The sequence below is a fragment of the Anopheles ziemanni genome, chromosome 3, assembly GCF_943734765.1.
Source record: "Anopheles ziemanni chromosome 3, idAnoZiCoDA_A2_x.2, whole genome shotgun sequence".
Lineage (NCBI taxonomy): Eukaryota > Metazoa > Arthropoda > Insecta > Diptera > Culicidae > Anopheles > Anopheles ziemanni.
In genome coordinates, this window is record NC_080706.1 from 8,947,773 (window position 1) to 8,964,353 (window position 16,581).

Sequence of the window (16,581 nt, forward strand, 5' to 3'; positions counted from 1 at the left end):
TGAGGTTTATGGATAAAAGTAATTTAAAATAATCAACATTTAAATGACCGGGAGACGTGGAAGGATCGAGGGAGTTTACCTACTTTAAGACACTTCTAAAAACAGATGTTGATTTTTGAGTACACTGATCAAAATGTGCTCATGTTCCTAATCTTATACAAGGTAACAACTATTGAACATAATCACTTGCCGACCCCTGACTTCAATATCCCAAACACATCATTGGGTTAACCTGAATAATAAAAAGGTTTTGGTTTTATGGCAAACGTCAACGCAAACGTCAAACGCCTCGAGTTGCGTCAACTGATCCGCAGCGGCCCGCTACCTACCTTGTGCGCAACTCTTTCCGAGTTGTCCATTTCAGTATTGAGTCAACAGTCGCCGGGTACGCCAGAGACGCCGCGTGTCCCCTCCTGTGGCATGTATAAAAAAGCCATTTCCGTCGTGAAGGAGATTTCTGGCCACTCTTACCGGCAAAGAACAGACGTCAACGTCACACAATCAGCCATTCTTCATTGCTCCTCGCCCACGAAGCGTTCGTTGCCAACAACTGTTCCAAGTGAGTCGGTTTTTGCCTTCGCCGCGGTTGGTTTCATGTGCGGTTTCCGTGACTGACGCCATTAGAAGCCATTTCTGCCAATTTCGTGTACCCGAAAGCATGTGGAAAACAAAAATCAGCTAGCCAAAAAAACAAGTTTTTCTAGTTCATGGCTAGGCCAGCATTTGTTACGTGTTCCCGGATCGTTTATGTGCCTGTGTATGTGTATGTATCCCTGCGCCTGCGAGACGGAGTACGAAAGCCAACATTTACGGTTGGAAACCCGATGCGCGAGTGAGCCGGAAATATCATCCTACGGCGCTTTGGATGTTTTACTACCGGTTTTTTTTTTGTTCGTTGTATGTTGAGCATATTATTGTTTGGGCTGGCTTTTGGAAAGGAAATTTATACACTGTTTTCAGGGCCAATTCGTCGGCATCAAGCTGCTCTTTGTTGGTAGTAGGCAGTGAATTGCACGCGCAAGGTTTTTGTTTGGCATCGTTAGGAACCAGTTTGGGCTTATTAAGTTTAACTTTGCCATTATCGGTAGCAACATTGGCGCGACGAGAAAATGTCGCGTTGTTGTCGCGCCAATGTTGTTACCGATAATGGCAAAGTTAAACTTAACAAACCCAAAGTGCTTTCTAACGAAACCAAACAAAACCCGTGCGCGTGCAATTGACTGCCTACTACCAACAAAGAGCAGCTTGATGCCGACGAATTGGCCCTGAAAACAGTGTAATGAGCATTGCAGTAGTGACTCCGCGGGCCAGGTGAAACTGAGGCGTTTATGTTTCTTTGTGGTCGTGCGTGGTGTGTGATGGAAAGGGGCTGAGAGAGAGATTAAGGAATTAAACATGTTTCCTGCACCAAAAACACCATCATCTTGGGTCTGTCGCTGGCAGGCCAAGGTAACCTGCAGCTGGAAAATCAATTATGTTATGAAAATCTCTGTACGAACGATCGTAACAGTAAACAGCGGAGCGAGAAAAAACGCCATCCATCCTCGGTATCTGCGTGGGGTCTCCCTGATCTGCCGTTACGTGAAGCAAAAACTAAACAATCTCCACCCCGCGAGTCGTAGGCGTGTGCCTTGACTGATGCACTGGTTACGTAGAGGAAGAAACAATCTCCCCCCCTCACAGCCAACGATGCGACCGGATGGAACACGATGGAATTGCATGGTCCGGTGCATATACGCACACATACGGATACAGTGCGTCGCGCGCGAACTATTTTGCCGTCAAACAAACGCATAGAGCACATTTATGGAAGTTATGAATCGTTGAACAACCCCTCCTTCTTACAAAAAATGAGTCTTGTTGTCGGTATTAGTCATCGCCAGCGGTGCGATCACTTTTAGTGACGTAATGTTGTGATCCTCATCGTAAACATGCCGGGGCTGATCGTCGTGCGTCACCACAACGCGGCCAGTGACGATATAATTGACACCGAACCGATTACGACAACGATTTGGCGACTCACGCCAATTGTGAATAATCGATACAAATCACTTGTTGAGTACAACAAATATTCGACCGCTAACACCTATCAGGCGGTATATCCGAGTAGACACCAAGTCCAAGTTATTGCTGACGACGCTATTACCATAAACACACTCCATGACCCACCCGTAGTGATGGCATAAATGTACCGTGACTAACAGACTAACAGAATCTCTGTCATATAGGAGATGCACCTGTGTCTAGTGAATCCTTTCTACATTCCACCAGAGGAAGAACAGTGTAGGGAATATGTGAGGAAAATGAAAGCCAGAAACACACACAAACACAGTGCCTTGCTTCTGGCCTTCACTTCCAACTTGTCTCGTCGTCACGGTGACGACATCGAACGATGGAAGTGAAGGAAACAACACAAACCTTCGGTTTTCCGCTTCCGGTTTTACCGGTACAAACAACGGTTTCACACATAGACACACATAAACAGCACATGGGACAAATTTGGCCATCTTTTCGAATGCAATAACCAGCTAGAAAAAAAAAGAAACCGCACAATCCGCCCGCTGCCGGGAACTTATGCATGACGCTACGCTTACGAAATACAGGCACCATCGCATCTGGCCCGAAAGCAGCCACACCAGTCATACCCCGGCGATGTAGGGACACTTTTTTGACATTGAAACGAACGACCGGTGTTATAACAATCGGCTGCCTGCTGCTGCTGCTCGTCCTTCGAAATGGCTTCTTCGAAGAAGTTCCCCCTAGCTAAGATGCCAGCGTCGCCGATCTAGTACGGTATTATTCATATCGTATGAGATTCCAATACTGTCGAGGTGTCGAGCCATCTGGGACGAAACCGGATTCGTAGCATACTAGGATCGTTGCGAGACGACTATAGACAGCAAGAGGAAATTAACAAGATAAGGCAACCGACACGCAGGTGTTAATTCTAACAATCACCATCAAAAGCATGCTTTAAATTCCCGTATAATAGAAGGAACTAACTATATTGAGGAAACGTGTCCATTATTTGAACATTGAAACCAGGGTGAAGGAAAGATTTTAAAATACCTGCTTAAAAACATTCACTTAAAACCGGTTTAAAAAGCGGGAAAGTCCGCCCGACTTCCCAATTCGAGCCGATCCGAAGTTTGGTCAAGTGAGCGGTGTTGTTCTGCTTGAACAGACGATTAGCGAATTTTTGCTCTAACGAAGTTTTCTTACCTCACTATCCCCTTTTGCGAAAGGTCATTTTTTCCGCTGACTGCTACATTTGCATTTCAAATTCACCGCAATTCGATAAACTTTTGCACCCTCGCTTGCACCGACGTCAAGCTGAACTAAATATGACCGTTACTTGAACGACTATCAAACCTGGCACACCGGGAACGAGATATCCCCCTGATTTGGCTCCAATTCATCGGACCACATGCTGCTAAAGGAATGGAAATTGTGTGCTATTAATTTAGCATATTTTCCACTTTCGCTAGGCGGGGAATCTTACCCCTTAACCGGCAGGGATTCCTTGGCTTGGTCCTGCCAAAACATTGCTTCCTTTGCTTTAATTTTCATCGGAACATTCCCCGGGGTTTGCCTGCTCGTACGGAAACATGAACGGGCGTGTATGCAATCCACCCCACCCGGCAGAGAAAGATGAGAAAAACGGATCCTCCATTTGGGAGTGAAGCCCGAGAAAAGCACCAAAACGATAGTGTACTGTACACACAAAGACGGTTGGTAGAAGGGTTGGGCTGCCACGGAACGTTATTTGCACAGCATACCAGAGAGCAATTGCCCGTTTGCAATAAAAAGCGCCAAAAAAGGACATAGCAGAGCAAAGGCAATTTTTTTTTTGGAAAACCCGGCGACGCGTAACGAAGCAAACAAACGGGCGGCACATATGTTCCGTTCTCTGGTCCGGTGTAGGACAACACCAAGAGATTTAAAATGAATTTTCTCCTATTTGCCTGTAGCTTTTTTTTTACAAATAAACACCACAGCTTTCTTCCGGCGTTTTGCGCAACGAACGAACGGTTTTGGAAGCGGTAGAACATAGGACCGGGCTCATTAAAGGGGATTTAATTTTGTTTTTTTCTTCAATTTACTTTGGCCATTTAAATTTGGCCCACTTTTAAGCTAGTTTTCTGATTGCCAAATACAAACATAAGATTCATTTGGACTTCATTTTACCATTACAAATCCAAGGCAGGATTTTCACGATTATTCAGCTAAGCATATGCGAACTGAAATGTCCGTTGAACAAAAACGATTAATATTACTCATAAAACAAAAACAAATTCTACCCCAATAAATGAACATAAAATATGAATCAAAAGGTGTCTCTAATGGAGGTCACATTTTTGCATGACCGTCACTGTGGCGCCGATCTCCATGGGAGGCGTCCCGGTTGATTGCTTGGGGGGAGGAGTGTCAGAATGTAATATAAGCTGGTTGAATTTTTCAAGTTCGTGACATAACAAAACCGAGAGGCTCAGGTGCAGGAGCAATAATGCCGCCTCGCGATATGTCATCCCGGGCCGGTTCCATTTCTCCCGGACCTTTTCACACCTTTGGGCGGTCGGTCCGAGAAGAACACCGTCCTGGTCCCGGAGAGCGTTCTCTGCCGCGACACGGGCTCCATATCCTAGCGATGTAAATAACGCCCACAAACACCGCCAACGGAACGAACCACGTCGACCAAAGCACCGGGTGGGATGGTGGCCACTCCGGACCACGGAGCGCGGTGTGGCAAAAGCATGCAAAATACAATAAATCGAAATGGAGAAGTAGGTGTGAATGGAAATGGCGGTGAATAAAACAAAAGAAAAAAAAAGAAAAGCTGCTACCGCACGCGAAACATAACCCGCCGGCGAGGCACGATTTGGAGAGCTTCGTCGTAAAGCATAATAAATTGTGCCCACTACTGTGTAGCACCTCCGTTTGGGGCCGGTAAGAGGCATACCGGTGTCACCAGCCTTCCACGTGGAAATGGGCTTTAACCTCGACCCACCGCCCCCCGGGTTTCCCAACAGAGAGGAATATAAAGACCTTCTCTATCTTTGCCGTATCAACGGGCGGACAACTGGAGGTAGTTGGTTCCTTAATCGGGTGAACTCTTGAAAGTACCCTCAAATATTTACCCCCACGTTAAGAAAAGCCGAACACGCGCACACCAGACGTCCTAAGGATATGGTCGTAAAAGGGCCAAAACGAACGATCCAAAGGTGAAATCATGAGATCGGAAGGAACACAGAAGTAATAGACTCAAAGCGCTCCAGAGAGTCTTGTTCGTTAATAAAACCGGTTGGCAAAAAATATACGAGCGTAAAGAATTCCTGCTCCCTGGGCAGAAAAAGTAATTTCCACTTGTGGCAAACACCGGCCGGAAAAGCCGGCAAAACCCCCCACCACCATCGCGCCGCTTAATCGAATGGATGTCACCGCGCGCGGCGCCACACCAGCGAAACACGGACTCTAAATACATAAAAAATTGCCACCGTGGAGCCTTTCTTTTCTCTCCACTTGCCATGCCATGGCGGCTCGCGGGCAGGATATCAATTTCGCGCGCGCCCCGAACCACTTGGCGTTCTATTGGTTGGAGCTGCTAACGAACTGGAGATATTCTATGCCAGAAGCGCAAAATGAATGGTTCATTCAAACGAAGCACATGTGACTGGCTTCCGTTTCTCGCGTTTAGTTAAAGCCCTGGAACTGTTTTTGTTGCGAATCGATCCATGCTTCGATCGATCGGGGAACCATTTTGGTAGAACAGAGAGCGGTGGTAGTTCCGATACCAAATCGAGTCGCGTTTCCACCGCGTCAGTCGTTGGGGCCTTAAATATCGTTCAAGAACCTTTTTTTTCCTCTTTGGCACAAAAAAAAAACATAAAAATACAGCCGTGGGAAATTTTGGGACAAAATGAAAAATCAATAGCCCATTTCCTCTTTACGCGACCCCTTAGCCCCTGATCCCGGGGCGGGGGCCAATGAGTCGTGGTTCATTTGTTTTCGGTAGGCAACATTGCAGGAAAAGCGTTGGCATCGATGGTAATGGGTTGAGTCCTTCATTTCCAATCGAAATGCTTTTTTCCGCCCATACCGTCAACTGGCTTGGCTAATGGAGACGTGGAGGAATGTGAAGGCTTTCTATTGCTTTTGCCATTTTTTTTTGCATTTAAATATCTTCATTCTCGAGTCGAAGGCGAACGGGAGGCGATCGTTAAATTTGGTTATGCTTCAATCCGACCTCTCTTATAGAAGGATAGCCTTTTTTCCTCTACTTGTCGGCAAACGATACCGTTCTTTATCTCTTTCTCTGCGTTGGACAGCAAGCTTTAGTACTTTTTGGGTCCCTTGCGTAACAAAGGCTCACTAAATCGTGCCTAGACTGACGAGCAAGATCACGCCCGGCGATACTTTCCATCGTTCCGGCTGGTCAGGAAGACTGCGTCCAACTCACCCCCCGTTTCAGAGTGGGGTCCGCATCTATCCTCAAACGATTTGCGAGCCGAGGCAAACCGCAAAATAATCACAGCCAATCCATGCTCTTTCTTCCAAGCACGACAACAAACGTCAACAATTAATCTTCATCAGACTCGATCATGCCAGGGTTCTAGTTCAATTCCTCTCGGGGAAATAAACATAGAACAAAAAAAAAGACCTATAGATCAGGATTCTGCACACTCGGTTCTATCGATTCGAGGCGGAAAAGTGCGATATTTTCGAAGCTCCACCAGAGCTTGGTTTCATTCATCCTGACAAACAACAAAACCGCCTCTTAACGGAAGCTTACCGTTACGCAGCATTTAGTCCAACACGTGTTTAGCCCACGTGGGGTTGGCTTTCCCTCGAACGCACAGAGGACACAGATCGTATGTTTTCTGGTCCCCAGCAGCACGATAACGCAACGACCTCCGGCGCGTATCGTTTGCCTTCCATTCCAATGCAATGCGACAAAGGAGCATAAAACATTGCATGATGAATATTAATAATGTCACTGAATTCATTCCTAATAAAAAGTTGCGATTGTCTTTTGGAATTCACATCAAGTGCACTTTTCCGAACAAGGGTTTGTTTTTTTATCATTACAGTATCTTAAAGTCCTTTCCGACATTATTGAGTTAAGAGTGTTTAAAGATAGTCAAGTGTTCTTACACTCATATTTTCTTTATATTTAAGCAAAACATGTTGAAGAAATACAACATTTTTTGAATATAACCTAATCGAGATAAAACAAACAACCACATCATCAAACCACTCAAATCAGATATGTGATATGGTAGCCGGTTTAGTACCGCAATAAAAGGGAGAAAGCTTCAGCAATGAATGTTTGCACATTTCTGTAATTAAAAGAAAAACGACATACTAAAAGTAACTTCTGAGTTTTGCGATAACATTATTCCAACGAACTCATCGGAACCGATTGGGAGAGGAGAAGCGGAAAAGTTATTTGGGCCACGTATCTTTGTAACCTAGTGGATGGCACCAGCAAAGATGGCACATCCAGGGTTTTCGGGATCAAGTCGTTGCCTGCCGGCAGGGTTTGTTCTTGCCAATCGAACAAAAACCCCGTTATTATTACTTCGCACCGTAGCAAAAGAGCGACTTCTCCAGCGTTCGGTGCGTTCGCCTGCGGACGGCACTTGTCGTTCCTTATCGGGACGGGACATGTAGCTAGAGAGGAACCCGTTTTCCCGGCCAACGTCGTTCGATTAACTTCCCACCAAGGCGACGTTCGCTTCTTGCGTTCGCGTCCGTTCGTCCGTCCGTCCGTGCGAACAATATAAATGATTTTCATCCCAAACACGTGGCGCGCGGGTCTGTGATCTCGAGAGGGAGGCCACAACCACCCCGGGAGACCGGTAACCCGGGGGTTAGTTGGTGACGGTTTTTTTTTTTTTCGTTTCGTTTTGTTTGTGCGATTCGGCAGAAAGCCGGTTGACGATGGGTTGGCCCCGCTTATCGTCACGTACGCATCTCGCCTTTCTCCCGAGAAGGACTCACACCGGAGCACACTGGTGATGACTGACGCTGCCCGCAGCCGGGAAGCCGGTGTTGCAAAGATAAAAGGAATGCAGAAAAAACACCATCTTTAAGATGGGCCCCTTTGGAATGAGGGAAGTCGCGAAAGGAGACCGAAAAGTAATCAACGGTGAAAGAATCCACGTGGTATCTCGCCGGTTATTTGTGGCGGTGGTGTTGGTAGTGATGGGGTTAAGTTGTTTGTCCTGAATCGACCATCCACGGATGCACTGATTCCATATTGGGAAGATAACGAAAACTAGGTAACGGCTCCGATTGAATTATTCAGGGACTCGTCAAACGAAAAACAACCTTAACTGCATCGATCGAAGGCGGCGGGGAATTTTGCTTTGCTCCCTCTCACTGAAACTGTCCTAGTTCTTACCCTGAACGAAACGTCGAACACCACCAGCCATCGCAGAAGGAGGTAGTGCTATCGTGTTTCGGAACGGCCGCTAATGATGCTCATAATTTAACGGACGAACAAGAATCTCAACAGTCTGTCGGAGGAGCTGGACGAAATTGGAGAACTAATAATTAATACCCAACGGGAACGCCGGCTTTAGGACAAGCCGACTCCAGGCAATAAGTAGTCTTTCATCGCCTTTCTTCGTATCCGGTTTTTTAAGACGCCAAATTTTTACGTTCCTCGAAAAACACTCGAAAAGTACCATTTTAGAAGCTTTCCAAACAACGACAGAAATAAGTATTGGACAGTATTCGTACCTATATTTCAGTTATACCAAACAAGACGTAGCCTGGAGTTTGATGCCGTTGGTGTTTACATCAACGCGTCGCATTTGATTTTGTTTGCCAAAATTAATCGACCCACCGTACAGATCCCGTGTCCCATTCCTGGGTCTACTCCGCCTCGGGACATGGAATATAATCCTTAGTGGACGGAATCAACGTGGCACATGGTGCAGGAGATAGGACGCGGATGGTGCTGTTCGGCGCAGATATACGCACGTATGCAAATTGGAAATTGAAATTCCGAGTATGCTGCCAATCGAGAATAAAGCTGGCGACGGTTTGGCGTGTTGGAATTCATTCTAAATATCATGGTTTATTTCCACCCGATTGGATTGAGGTAGGATGCGTTTGCCTCAGGATTGTCAAATTTATTCCTGCTTTGAAACTTCAATCGTTTCTAAACCCTCAAGTATAAATTTACTTCTTCACGGTCTTCCACAGTCCTGCGCAATTCTTGATAAGCAAATCCCATCTATAGCCAGTACGTGAAAAGGATCTCTCGCTATTCTACTCTTACCGCAACCGCTAAACGATTATGAGGTGCTCAAGCTTCTCGATAGGATTAAAAATGCATATCTTCGTGCGGGGAGAGGGAAAAAACCACCCGTAACCGTCCAAATATCCGCTGGCAGAGGTTAACCCAACGACGTCTATCCAACGTTAGCTCAGCCCCGGATGGCGATGATAATGTGAATCACTTATGCCATAATGATCCCAATTTGTGCCTCCTACGATGAGGAAAGAAGGCATTTTGGTACAACGAGCAAGGAAAGGGTGTGTACCTTGGAGCAGAGGAGAGGAGGGAAAGAAAGTTGAGCCAGAATAGGCCAGCAAACGGCAGACGAATCTAACCTTCCTACCCATTTTGGACGCCAACACACAGCTACGACGGTTGGGATCGGGAGATGGCCCAACAGAACCAGCTCTGTCCGTAACTGTCTGAAATGTGTGGCATGTCCCTATTCATTCCTTTTCGTTTTGTTTCCATCTTTGCCCTTTGCTTTGAATGTTTGTCCCGAGCATAAATAAATGAGAAATTTCTGTAGCCGCCGTTGCGCGAAACCGGTGAAAAGGCGAAAGTATCGTGTGTTCTCGCGTCGGCTGCTGCGGTCGACAGAATTGGAACCATAGAATTCACGGTTCCGCCCTTTCCGCGGATTGCAAGGGAACACTAGGTGGTGTGTGTATGTGTGTGTTTGTACGGTTGATATTTATGCGCCGTGGACTTTAATGAGTTGTCTGTTGTTTTTCGCCGATCCGAGAGTGCGAGTCTCGCGAAATCCTGCTCCAATGTGAAGCAAAAAACCTGTCGTCTTGCCGCAAGATTTGTGGGATAAACCAGAACCCCGCCGTAAAATGAGCAGCATGCCATGATCCCATGCACACATGCTGCTGGCAGTGATGGAGGGTTGGGTATGGTCTCGTGCCTCGTGCAGCACACCAGACCTCGCGGCATGTTGACGAATGTACTGGCGTGGATTTATTATGCGTATGCTTATGCGCTTGTTGCCACTCCGTACCCTGGATGATATGTGGCATATCATCGGATCTCCCGGACAAAGCAGTGTTCCATTTTTTCAGGTTTTGTTCCTCGAGCATTATTCACCAAACCAACCGCACTCTTTCTATCACAGCAGCGGACACAAAATGGTGTGACGATACGGTCGCGAATCTAAGAAATAACGGATGGCCAATTAGTGGGTGTTCGTGACACGTCGTTTCTATCTTGTGGCTTTTTACTTTTTTTTTCATTTGTCCGACACAACTAATTCCATTAAATAAATACCTCTTTTCGGCGCTTACAGATTCTCCCGTGTCGGGTAGTGCTGGCGTATAAATTCTTCGAATCGGACATCCACTCCGAGGCAGGATGATACTCCACAGTTAGCGAACAAGATACACACACTGGAGAAACCCGGAAAGGCGAACGAAAAGCGGTAAAGCACACACGGCCAAGTGGATCTTTGGAGAGGCTATCATAGAACAACACCGGAAAAACACGGAATCCTCCCTTCGAAACGAGACCTCTTCGTCAATCGCTCGCGCGCGCGCGTAATCCTATCGACACTCGGATTTAGGAAAACAGACACCAACACCACTGGTTCGAAGCAGGACAAGGGCCCGCCCGTGAGTGAGCGAGTGCTGGGGAGAGAATGTCTCCGTCAACGGCAGCACTGGCAACCCTTGTTGCCATCCTAAGCACACTGCTCGGGACGACCCACTCCACGACCGCCTCAAAAGTTCCGGTAAACAAGTGCTGCGAGAAGTTCGAGGTCTACTACGATGGGAAATGTACCGTCAGCGAAACGGTCAACGTTACTAGTAAGTATTATTGCACGAGCGTGCAAAAGGTGGATATTGCCATACCCTTCTTGTTATCCTTTCGCCGCCTCCGAGGGGCAAAGTACCGAGAACCAAGCCGGATTCGGCGAGGTCGTATCGCAATGGCAAACTAATTAGTTTTTACGGGGCCAATGTGTTGTGCTTTAATCTTACGGGTATCGTTTTAATGAAAAGTTTTACGGTACCGAGTGTCGGAGCATCAAACGGCGATAAATTCCCGTTCCTTCCAGCCGTGCCTAAACGCCGTCGCGTATCCCTGCACGATTGTCTTCCCGGGCACATTTTCGCCAAAGGGTAACCCGCAATTTCCCCTCCTAAGCCCCAACGAGGCACACCCGCTTTACCTCTCACAACCAAGAAAAGCCGGGGCCACTTTATCGCACGAACGGAGCTGTTGAAATCATCGTTGCTTAGCTGCAGCTACGGTCAATTCCCGCTTGCACATAGGCAATTAGCAGCGTATCGTATTAAAGATTGGACACGTTGGAAGTTTTCAAAAGCCTAGCCTTTAATAGGCAATACACAGAAATAATTTCGATTGCGAAAAATAAAATGTGTTCACCTACAATAAAATTCAAAACAATGATATTTATCCATCAACATTGCAACTAGAACTAAAATAAAACAAATCTCTCCTTCACGCAACTTTTTCCCAAACATCAAATCGAATCTAGCAACAAAGTTTCACGTCGTTCGGCCTAATGTCAATTCAACGGAAAGTAACTCCAACAGGACCAATTTGCGAACAACTTTTGCGCTTTACGTAACATTTCCTCAGAATGGCATGGGGGGGTATATTTTGATTAGATCGATCGTTGGGTGCCCTGAAGTTGTCTCCTCCTTTTTTTTACTCTCAACCACACAATCAAGATAAATCTAAATTCTATCCACCTTTTCGGATTGCCGAATAGAACGATTTTAGCCAAAAAAAAAGGCGTCACACGTTTCTGCGAACCGAAATGGCTTCACTCCGAATGGCCTAACTTTCATTCTGCTGGCCAATGTCTAATATAAACATACGGCACCAGAAAGGTTCCCACCGACGTCGGATCGTTCAGTGGAGTTGGATAAATACCTCCGGCTGTTGGTGCCCCTTTTCATACGCTCGATGATCTATCATCATCATCAAATCTTCCAATCGTTACCGGAATCGGAAGTACGGCATACATTTGCGCACGGTTTCACGAGTCTAGCGTTCGTTATCCTTTTGCTTCAGTCGAAATAACGACAGAAAATATCGGTCTGAACAGGACAGTTTGTTTCCGTTAATTTATCAATCAAGATTTACGGCTCCCGGATACTTTCGGTGGCGTTCCGTGGGGCGTTGGCCAGCGTTAGTGGCTTTCCTTCTTTTTCCACAACAATTCAATCATGCTGGCAGTAAAGTACCTTCCTATTAGTTACAAAAATGTATCGCACAAATAAATGGCACCCCATTTGTCACCGTTCCCCGCATCCAGAACAGCACTAGGATCAAACATTTTTCTATCATAACGTTCCGATCAGAATCATGTTCGGAAAAGATTCACTTTAATCGGAAACCAACAGCATCAGTCGATCGTAGCGAAATCAAAAGCTCATCAAACTCTCGGCTGAATGAATTTTATTGCTTTCGGGTTTCAACCATTTAGCATGGAACGTTGAATGTGGCCGGAGCGTTTGGAAGGGAATAAAATAAAAAAAGCAAACAAGGCCCTGTTGTGTCGTAAAAAAAACAGGACCGACAGTTTTTCACTTTGTTCCCGAGGGTTGGCAAAATATTTTCACGAGCTTTCTTTTTTCCTCATGCCCTTGGACGTGATATGGGCAGATCAATTTGGCAAACAACGAATGTGTTAGACCCTTTAAAACATGGCACACCGCACGTTGAAGCAAGTCTGCTGTCGGAGAAAATCGTACACCAATTCAATTGAGGCATCCAGTTCTGAATGGGATTTGTTTTTCTTTTTTGCAAAAAAGACGTACGTGAGATACCCATCAAAACAATATACGAGAATATGTTGGACTGTATGATTCTCACTCACGGCGTTGACGGGTTTCAACGGCACATGTTCCTCACATCAATTTTCCTTTTCATTTGTTTCAACCAAACAACTCTCTACACTTCTTTTTATTGCACACTTTTCACAGGCGGATGGACACCGGAATTTACCGGTCGCAATGGTGAGCGAAACGTGTCCGTTACCTACCGTTTCGTTATCGGGCTGCCGGATTGTGGCACGAGACAGAAGTTCGATATCTACGAATATCACGACGTAAGTGTTTTCACACTCGAGGTAATCAATTCCTTTGCAATCGGTGCTTATTTTCCTCTGTGCCACTTCCAGAGCTACGACAAATTGATACTCTTTCCGGACGGGCAGCTGCGCCATCGCAGTCTGAATCACAAAGAGCCCGCTCGGAGCAGCAGCACTGGTGAGGATTACCCGGAATCGGATGACCCACATGAGCCCCACCGACAGTATGATTACGTGCAGGGATTGTACTGTATGGACCGGTCGATCGAAAGTGGCCGAGATGGTGGCGAACGTATGGAGAGATTGGTCGCAAAAGTGTGCTCCCCGAAGCAGGAAACCCACTGGACCGATAGCGACGTGATGCTGCGCAAAATTATCAATCCAATCTGTCACGGGCTGGCGATCGTAATACTGCTCGTTGTGGCCATCATCTACTTCGTCCTGCCGACGTTGCGCGATCTGGTCGGTAACATGGTGACGACGATTACGATGTGCTTGATCGTAAGCCAGGCGGCAGATCTCGTGAGGATTTTCACCGAGTTCAGTAACCACGTTAGCTTCCTCATCGCTGACCTGTTCTTCTACATCAGTCTGCTCGGGGCGTTCTTCTGGCTCAATGCGATGGGCTACTACATCTGGAAGATGTTCCGAACGCGCAACGTGTTTCTGCGCGTTAGTGATGGGCGGAAGTACTGCTGGTACTCCTGCTACGCCTGGGGCTGTACCGGCACGATGGCGGCCATTGCCCTGTTTGCACACTACTTCCTGAACCTGCCGGGTCGCACGCCACAACAGCAGCAACAGCAGCACCTCGCCTCCGGTGCCGGAGACAGCGTGTTCGAGAACCAGGATAATATAAGCTGGCTCGGTATTGCCGTATTCTTCATGCCCATTGCGTTCATCATCATCGTCAACATGTTCTTCTTCGTCACGACCTTAAGGTTCATCAATCGGATGCACACCTACGGCCGGATTCACCATAAGTTGCGCTGTAGCTTCGTGATGTTCACGCTGATCTTCGCCACGATGAGCATCGCCTGGCTGTTTCTCATCCTCTCCTGGCTGCATTTCGATGGCCTGCTGTACATGCACATCGTGGCCAATGCCTTGCAAGCGCCCTGCCTGCTGTACATCTGCGTCCTACGCCAGAAGCACGTTACCTTTTTGGTGAAGTCATGCTTCCGAGACCAAACGCCTCAAACTGGCGAGTGGGGTGACGAGATGACCTACATGAACGGTGGCGATTACTAACGAACTCAAAACTTTCCACCTGATTCTTTACCCATCGCACCGATAAATCTCATTCTTTGGCACAAAACAATCGATTTCAGTTTATATCGAAGAAAGCAAATGTTAGAAGATTCGCTTTTCGGTTGACACTCAACCCTTATGTCCTTTACGAATTCTTCGCCCGGCATAAAAAACCCCTTGAATCTCAGTGAACGAGAGAAGCAAAAATCGAAACGAAACGTCCATTTATGGTGTCTTATGTACTGACTGTGTAACCTCAAGAAATTATCTCTTAATTTAAGTGTTGTAATTTAAGTAGCGGCACTTGACATTTAAAGTGTAACGATATAGTATTTACACAATTTATCAAATATGGTCTGTGGAACAACAAATTAACTCTTAACACCGGTATGCTTCCAGAGGGTTTTAATAGCTTTCGTGATCTGTTCGGCAGCAAACATAGTCATAAGCACGTACAGACCACTAGTGCTAGTAGTCATTAAATCGAGCAAATCAAGTTTTTTGGTAGGTCGAAGAACAAGGGAAGTTTACAAACTTCTTTCTTCATGAATCTTGCTAGTATCATATTAGGTGTAGATAGGAAGAGGAACAAATTTGTTGTATAAAATCGAAAACATATTCTTTTATACGAATTGGAATACAAATACTTGATGAAAGCAACCCAAAGTGGCCGCCAAGATCGAGTCTTAAAAGTATAAGTTAGCAGTATGGTAAAAGAGAACGGATATTCCTCTGACGAAAATAAAATAATAAGAAAGAAAAACCGGTGTTTCATTTTATCTCTTACGTATCTTATGTTGTTAATCCGATTGGAATTCCAAAGATGTTTCCCCAAAAGAAGGTCCACGAGGCCGGTCCAAATTCCCACAATACATTCAAGATTTAGTTTTAAAATAATTGCTCGAAATGACTCACCTGGGAGAAAAGATGTCCTTCTTCGCGCATCACCAATGAGGATATTGAACATCTCACCACAACATGACAGTCGTCCATGACGGTGTTAAAAAATCTTCTCGTGGGCAGTAGCGCTTCCAAGTCGATTAAAAACTCCACAAACCGTTCACAGTAGCGCACGGATTCCTCACACACGGGCCCGTCGGCGGGAATGCTTTCGAGAATGCGAATGAATTTAATCATGAGATTTTGCAAAAAATGACGTTCCCAGTTGAGCTTGGCTTTTTGCTCCGGTTTCTCTCGCTTTTGCAGCTTCTTCCAGAACTTGCGCCATTCGGGGATTTGATTCAACTCTTGCTCCCGTCTTCGGGGCTGCAGGCAGGACCACATGGCTAGAGAAACTAACCGCTTCGCCTGATTCCGGCACAGTTCCACCTCCATGCTGTTGAAGCAGTGGTTAAGAAACACGAGCAGGGCCGTTTGCTCACGCATGATTCCCGCCGTGATGGGTCGTTCTTCGACGCACGCCTCCAGCACACGCTGGAAAAAAACGGCGAACCGATCCGCGTTCCCTTCGAACACTTTCCACACTTCCACTTTTTCCCGAAACTTTTCATTCACCATCGCGACAATCGACATCAGATGGGCTCGGCTGGACTGCTCGCCGTCGAAATTCGGCCACAGATAGTTCTCCAGGTACTGACTAAACTCCAGCATCATGATGCGCCGCAAGGAGTGACGCGTATCGCAAATTTCTTTCCGATACACATCTTCTATTATTTGCGGGTTGTAGGGCTCATGGACGTTGGCCGTATCCGGAGCCCAAAAACGATTGGCCAGCTGCAAATGGATTGGAATAACATTCATTAGAACACTCGTAGTGTGGCGGTGAAGAGTTGAAGTATACATACGAAAGTGATTTCATCCGCGTTGATTTGCGACAGTGTAAGCGCGCCTTTGGGCATAGGTTTGTCCTGAGTTTGCACCTCATCCTGTGGAGCCATTTTGTACGATAAAACAAGCCGTTGTAACGTAAACTCTTTTCGTAACGAGGCGTAAATCTATCCGAATACCGGCCGGTGAA

General features: G+C 46.4%; 2 protein-coding genes across 2 annotated transcripts in view; one reads left to right on the top strand and one right to left on the bottom strand.

The window, feature by feature from the left end:
- LOC131288626 (RNA helicase aquarius) overlaps positions 1 to 16,501 on the bottom strand; it is a 39,883-nt gene extending 23,382 nt beyond the window's left edge. Inside the window, exons 1-2 of the mRNA XM_058317776.1 lie at positions 16,409 to 16,501; positions 15,519 to 16,337 (exon numbers count right to left, since the gene is read on the bottom strand). Coding sequence (XP_058173759.1) covers positions 15,519 to 16,337; positions 16,409 to 16,501 — 912 coding nt within the window. The remainder of the gene's footprint in view (positions 1 to 15,518; positions 16,338 to 16,408) is intronic.
- Positions 10,585 to 14,614, top strand: LOC131288628 (probable G-protein coupled receptor Mth-like 5). Its single transcript, XM_058317778.1, has 3 exons — positions 10,585 to 11,094; positions 13,246 to 13,370; positions 13,443 to 14,614. The coding sequence occupies exons 1-3, from the start codon at positions 10,926 to 10,928 to the stop codon at positions 14,601 to 14,603; spliced, it is 1,455 nt and encodes a 484-aa protein (XP_058173761.1). The 5' UTR covers positions 10,585 to 10,925; the 3' UTR covers positions 14,604 to 14,614.
- Positions 16,502 to 16,581: the final 80 nt, after the last annotated feature.

What these genes read in the sequence shown, in the direction of transcription:
- LOC131288628 (XM_058317778.1), top strand. Translation starts at nt 10,926, where the DNA reads ATGTCTCCGTCAACGGCAGCACTGGCAACCCTTGTTGCCATCCTAAGC. An exon ending in CGAAACGGTCAACGTTACTA is followed by an intron (nt 11,095 to 13,245) that starts GTAAGTATTATT and finishes CACTTTTCACAG; the next exon opens with GCGGATGGACACCGGAATTT. An exon ending in ATATCTACGAATATCACGAC is followed by an intron (nt 13,371 to 13,442) that starts GTAAGTGTTTTC and finishes TGCCACTTCCAG; the next exon opens with AGCTACGACAAATTGATACT.